The 7,380-nt window shown below is 39.0% G+C and overlaps 1 protein-coding gene across 1 annotated transcript in view; it reads left to right on the top strand.

Annotated features, from left to right (window-relative positions):
* The first annotated feature begins 2,471 nt into the window (after nucleotides 1-2,471).
* Nucleotides 2,472-7,380, top strand: part of LOC137258540 (sal-like protein 1) — a 45,869-nt gene continuing 40,960 nt past the window's right edge. Inside the window, exon 1 of the mRNA XM_067796249.1 lies at nucleotides 2,472-3,234. Coding sequence (XP_067652350.1) covers nucleotides 3,162-3,234 — 73 coding nt within the window. The 5' untranslated portion in view covers nucleotides 2,472-3,161. The remainder of the gene's footprint in view (nucleotides 3,235-7,380) is intronic.

Below are 7,380 nucleotides of genomic sequence, written 5' to 3'. Positions count from 1 at the left end.
TCCTGTCACTGACTCAAGTGACAGACGTCAAATCAATTTCACTTGACTCAAATCTGCATCTTTACACCGATTATTGCTGCAAGTGATCAACTTATACCAGATAACCCGAATAAACAAGTATTTTACGAATATGATCGGGTTTTTAAAAACAATCATCAATTCTAACACAGATGTTATATTTTTCTGTAAATATGAATATCTGACGTAATTTATATCGTTTAAGATGACGTATGAATAGTTATGTAGGTGGATTTTTATGAAAAGTGTTTTCAAATATATTACTGTCATTTACATAAAAGACATTATGTATTATGATATTGTTTTGAAAAAATATCTGAAGCGATCAATATTTATGTCGATATTTCCATTATTAATCCCTTGACATTAACGATGATGTGTATTTGGTTTTGTCGTTGCTTTTTGCGCGATTTCTTTAATATTTCGCCTACCCTTACCCTCAAATCCCAAATTACCAATGCAATCACACGAACAATATATTTTGAATCCAGTGTCCAATTTTCAATATCGTCGCGTTTCTTGTAAGGTGTAGCAAGAAATTAAAGCATTTATTAAGTCGGCGACACCAACGCTTTGTTGTGCACGCCGCTTGCTTTTAATGAACACAGTCTCGATTTAAAACAAGAAACAGTGAACAGTGTAATTTCAACCTTGCAAAGCACGCTGAAGTGGACAAATGCACAGTGTCGGCTGCCGGTGGAGATTCTCCTCCTTTCTCACCTGACCCCATAGTAAAAGCTTCAAGTTCGATACGCAATAAAGTGAAGTCACTTTCAGTATACGGCTCGAGAGCAAGATCGTCACTGCCTTGCATTTAGAAGCGCTGCCTTGCCGCTTGAAGGCTGGTTAGATTGGACAAGATGGACGGGTGGACTCCGGGAGACGACCGTCACCGCGTCGGCGCAAGCGTTACGGGTAGGTGAACATGTTTACGTCAATTCAATGTGTTTGGTAATTAGTGTCGGACAATGGGCACACACCTTGCTTTCACTACACGGGATTTTCGTCTTTTCGTCGGAGTGCAAATGCGTGGTTTGCATTTTGATTGCGACATGCAAAGGTTGGTGATAGCGTTTGGTCGCTTACAGTTTTGACGTGTAAAGGTTAGATTGTTTGTACAGAGATGAAATGAATGTAGCTGGAGCAATGTCAATTTTATAGGCTACCTTCTCCAAGTGTCACGTGAAACCCTGTAAATATTGACAAATCATGCCCCATCCCGATTGACTTATTTCATACCGCGAGACCCACTGCTTCCAACACTTAGAACAAATTTGGCCTTTTGGAAAATGAAAGAAAAATTTCTCCTTTAATCATGCGAGAAGTGCTCAAACGACGGTTAGTAAAGCCAGGCGCTCCCTGACTGGGCGCCCCTCTAAGAAAATTGACATTAAATTTTCCACTATTTGTTTTAGCTGGGGCTTGCAGTGTGCTTAAGATGGCCGGGGTTGAGTTGGACAAATCCAACGTGATGATGGGGCTCTAACCTAAACACTCCGAGGGACACTTCGATACTCGCTAAAGTCTTCAATATTATGGCAAAATATAGAAACATGATCGGCAGCATGTATTGGGTGCTTCACGTTAGCCTCTGTATTATTTGCACGAAAAGCCATTGAAGCAAGCTTCCGCTAACATAGTCTTGACAGCCTTAACTACACACAGATATGCCCATTAAACGTTTTTAGTGAAAACAATAGAAATCTACTGAAGCAAAGAAGCTACATTTCGAAGGACAAAACTAGGTTGTAAATTTATGATATTTATGTCTTCATGATTTTGTTCTCAAAGTTTATGTAACAAATATAGATAACTTCATCATTACCTTATCAAACTTTATTGCCTGGGATTTTGGGCCACGTTTCCCTCCGTGGTGAAACGACATGAAAGGAAAGATCAATCAGTCACGAAAAAACGCTTTTTTAACGAATTCTTCCTTGAGTCGCCATCTCTATGTCAATAGCATCCCAGGGCTGGGGAGAACGGGATGTGACAGAGAAGAGTTGACACTTTCACTCAGTACTGAATACAACGCGATTGGCGAATCCATGTAAGCTTATGGCTGGGACGCGAGCAGGGATCGCCTACCTTGCATCCCGCTCAGCATTAGCGCGAGGGAGGGAGGGAGCCAGTATGAGAGAGGGGAATTGAGACGGGACCTTTCTATCCGTGTATTTGTTTTGAGGACACGATTGATGCGGCGGGTGGTAGCTCGCTAGTAGAAGCCTACACCATCGTGGCGGAGAAACAAAAGCAGAGGTATAGCTGCAGCGAGCCGCGACCCCCCAAGCCACACAAACAGACAGCAGACTTTTAATAACGCTGCGATCGAGAAAGGGACTCGCACAACGGCGATGTTGCTGTTTTTCATTTGAACAAACTCTCTCCAATTATCAGGCATGTACAAAAGGGGATTATTACCATAAATAAAGCGTACCGCTTCAGCCTGCGTGAATAGGCGATTTGCTGCGAACGGAGCTCATAAATTGTTCTATAATTCTGACGGATACATTCCTCGCAATTTGACAGCGGCTTCAGTTACCGAGATCTCTCGGCTCGGCTGTCTTTGTATACAAGGCAGAGTTGTCGCTTATGACTCATATGAGTAGGATGGTGAGTCCCAGAGCAGAAGAAAAGTTTGTTCGGTGAGGTGCGAGCGTCCAGCGTGACCACCCGACCTCACTGCCCAGTGTCCGGACAGAGACTGACAAATCAGGAGAGGGCTGGCCCCCTGCCCCCTGTTACGTAACGCCAGAAGAAAGTGGCCCGGCTATCTCCGTAACAAAGACACCCCTCTCCCCATTGGAAGCGATCTCGGCGTGAACGGAACACGTTTTGATATGGACTGAGCAGACAATATGTTTTTATTTGCACGTGAATACTTTATCACGGGAGCAAACCCGTTCAAGTATTACATTTGCTTCGCCGCTGTCAAGTCGTGCTCATGGCGGGCTAGTAATTGAGACCAGGATCAAAGCCAATCAAAAGTCTTCTTACAATTTGATTATGATAATTACAGCGGGCATTATTTGATAGTTGATAATCATAATTCGAGCATGCGCACCAAGGGTCCGACTATATAAACCGGAATATCACAACAGAGCAAGTTTTGTCATCGAGTGGTCTGGCTGACACTGCCAACTATGTCCCGACGAAAACAGTCAAATCCTCGCCACTTGGACTCGGAACTGGAGTTAGCCTCTCTCCTTGAAAATGGTAAGTTGATTTTTTTTATCGATTGTTTGCAACCAACGCGGACATGTAGTCTAATGCTACACGTGCATCGGCATTCGTCGGGAGTTGGAAGTTTAACTACCTGGGTAGCACAGCTGATTGCGAGTCAACATCGCTTCAAACTCCCGCCATCTAACCGCTGTCAGTTTGTGTCGTCTGCTTCAGTGGTGTTTTTTTTGTCTGTCTATCTTGTCAAGTGGCTGCCTTGGGGGACGCTACTTAGCACATAGCAGACAACTGGCTTCGATTCCTACCCCAGGAGTGCAAGTGCTAAACCGTTTGCAACAATTGTTTCAAGGATGTCCATTTTGACATGTATTCGTCTATTTCATGTGTCGGTTGTCAATCAACATCTTTACTTCTTAGGGATGATTATCAGTCGCACTTGACAGTTATGACATATACTTTAAGCAACTAAAACAAACTAATATTCGAACTTTTTTTATGCTGTCTATATTTACTTTGAAAGTTTGGAGTGGACATACACTTTGAATAAGCACATCGATAGGTTTATGTAAGGGAAGTTAAGTTTTTTGCTTGCGTCGGGATTTTAATTACATTTGAGTTTCTTTTGAAACAATTTAACTATAGATTCACTTACACTTTTCTTAGTCAATAAGACGACTAAGTACCATAGGTATCTTCACTGATAGTGTATCTACATTCGGGTAGGGGGATTTCGAGGAGGGGGAGGGGGCTCGGAAGGGCGTAGCGTCTTCCGAACTTTTACAGCATATACGTGTTCAATCAGGGCTTACCTGCCTAGTGTAAATAACACCCAGTGCAGGTATGATTTCAAATGACATTTTTTGCGTCTTGGGTACAATAGAACAAATATGTGAAACTAAATATCTGACGCTCCTAATTTATGAGTCGAAACTGTACAAACAAATGTGTCATATTTCATGCGAGGCATAACTTTAGAGGTGATTTTATTTAAAATAAGTGGACTGTTTCATAGCGAATAGGACACAGAGACTCCATTACGGATCTTTACATAAAAAGCATGTGGAATTCGTTCAGTGTCGACTTGTGAATAGCCTTGTTATATTTCATAAGGTGCGCTTTGGAGAATCAGACCGGTCGGCTTGTCAGTTCTTTTACGCTTCAGAACATGTATCTGTAAATATTCAAGGTGTATTTGATAAATGTGATTCAAGACATTTCCCAAGTCGTGGGCATTTAACCAGATTCTTATAGTAGTGAGCAGTTGTTAAAAAACACCATTTTCATGTCAGTGAAAAACATTTTGTGGATAAGCTCCAGCATAATGGGAGAGTGCCTGATAGCATAATGGCTATTGAAAATCAGCCGCCGGAACGAAGCATTTCTTAAAACAAGTCAAATAGTTTTGTATAGGTCCTTTGTCTCACAGGCAATTCTTTTCATTACTTGTGCAAACAGTGCTTTCTAGAGAAACGTAACTGTTTAGAAAATACTCTCCGCTTATGTTTTCGCACGTAACTTAATGACAGGAAAAATCTTCAAGCGGCTCCTTCAGCCCTCGATACATTTTTCGAGGGATCAGCAACCATCAGCACGCTGGGGACATGTCAAAGCGCTAAACGTAAGACTTACGATATTTCCCAATTCAAACAAATGCCATTATAAATCATAAGCAAGGGGGACCCTTACTATCACAAAACCATACAAAAACTACTCGGCTCCTGTCAAAGCAATCTCGACACAAACCCTGATAAGACACTCCACCACAATAGAAGCCTTCCTTCAACAGCGCGCAACTCCCAGAGAGTGACGACTAGTGCCCGTTGCTAAATGATATGATTATTTGTAACTTTTACCGATATTTGTCGTGTTGACGGATTTATAGATACCTAGTACCCGGGCAAGGAGTTCCACGGTCCTGCGTGCCGTGGGTACGGCCTGACTTTGTTACCAGGGAAAGGACGAGTATTTTGGTTTTGAATCTAACTGAGGCAGTAAAATTTCTTTTGACAAAACATTTCATGACAAGTTCATTTTTTAAATGCTACATAAATAACTTTTTTTACCCCTCATTTTTGTCTTTTTGACCTGATTCAAAGATCAGGTGTTTTTTATCAAGTACATATATATTTTAAGGACAAGTATGTCTGTTATGCAGATGTAAGTACAAGTCTCAATGCACATATTGCAGTTTATAATTTCTGTTTAGAATGTCATGTGAAATACTTTACCAACAGTAACAGAAGCATTTTTTTTATGGAAATCCTACTTTTTTGTTGTTTGAAATTTATACATCCTAGGTCACCAATTAAAAAAAACATGGGGCATATTTTATGATTTTTCTAAACATACAATTGGAATTCATGTACAAAATTGAGATGATTTCTGTATTTTAATATACTAAGCATCATTTGCGATTGAAAAAATGAAGCCATATGCATTTTTGTAGATTAATCATATGACTGGAAATCTGACATGAAATAACATTTGCTTTTTGAGACAAAAAATGTTGAATGTTCCATCAAATAAGAATGAATTGTTTGCAAATAAGTTGTAAAATGTATTAATTTGATATCAACAAATAGTAAGGACCAAGTATTTGAATCAAGTGGAAATAGAGTAATGATTCTGCTGGCACCAAGAGGACATTGTGGAGAGATGCTTGGTTCTTGTGTGTTCTCGGTGCCGATGGTAAAGTCATTAATGTTCTATATTTCTGGAAAACTCATCTAAAGAATAAGTCATAACTTCTCCAGCACATTTCGATTTCGCCTTTCCTATGGTTGAACGAATACCTTGATATAGAACATCCCATTGGTTTATGAATCACAATTTTGCCATATTTCTTGCCTTTAAAAACTGAATACATGATAAAATGATTTCTTTTGCAGAAGAACAAAATGCAGATGCGATTTGCGATAGTTGTTTTTTACTACAGCTTTTTGACATTAAAAAATATTTTATGCAAAAACAGTCTGGAAAAGAGACTAAATCTACAACTCCTGTTTTTTCTTGTTTGAAATTTATGAAATGACTTAAAATTAATGCTATCTTCAAACTGAGGCCTCAAAACTAATTGAAGTTCAGACTGAAGGTGATACTGTACATAATCTTTATTAAATTCATGCAGGAGATTAGATATTTACCCAAACTAATATCATAATTTATTAAAGCTCTTTCTTTTTCTCATAAAGTTCATAATGAAAATTAATCAACATTACATTAAATTATTCATAATGTATTTCTCCCTTGTTATAAACTTGATGCTCTATAACTTGTTTCTTGAAAAGAAATCGTCATTGTGATCTTTGATTAAGATATGTCTTTTGGTTATTTTCCACAGGTGTGCAAGGATCGGCACATGATCAATTTACATCAACAATAAATTATTGATGGATTGTAATCAAAACATGTCTGCAGCTGCAGGTTATTTTAATCTTAATTTATATTAATCAGTTCTTTTCTTTGATAAATACATTCATGTCTTTCTCAGGTGATTGTTTTTTTCACCAACGGATAGCCAGAAGTTGGTGTTCATGCAATGAAAAGATGCATTTGAGACAATAGGGGGAGGTATCAGTAGGTGAACATTGAAATAAAGTCATATTGTGATGAAGCTTACTATTTATTTCTGTTTGAATTAAAGTTTAAAAACATTGTCTTCTTTTATAAATATAGTTTGTGTTTTGAAATGAATGATTTAAAAGGTTATAACATGGAATGTGTTCTCAAAATGGAGACTGGTTTGGTACGAGTTTGTGAAAAAGATCGCCAGTTTTGAATACCTATACCATATTGTAAGTGTTGTATCTCTTTGACTTGCACAAGAGATCCTCCCAAATAGCTGTTCGGAAATGTGGAAATCTGAAAATTTTGGCATTGTTTGATGAAACTGGCATGTCTCAATGGCTGTTCTGCTGAGAATTGTGACGTTGTTGAAAATATGAAAATGGCTAACAAGAGAGTGATTGGGTTAGACACACTGCCTTTGTTTAGCCCTGGGGAAAGGCCAGATTAAAACAGGTCTTTGGACGCTATTAATATTTTCAAGGCTTTAGGGAATTGACTCCTCATTTTCCCTTTATCATTTTTTTCAGTTTGATAATAGATTCTGACATGGCCAGCCTTGAGCTTAATAGATGTGTATCATGTTCCAAGATTATGAGCTAGCTGCAACAAAGC

The sequence above is a fragment of the Haliotis asinina genome, chromosome 12, assembly GCF_037392515.1.
Source record: "Haliotis asinina isolate JCU_RB_2024 chromosome 12, JCU_Hal_asi_v2, whole genome shotgun sequence".
NCBI lineage: Eukaryota > Metazoa > Mollusca > Gastropoda > Lepetellida > Haliotidae > Haliotis > Haliotis asinina.
Note: the sequence above shows the minus strand (reverse complement) of the source record. Positions and strands in the feature narration are given on the sequence as shown.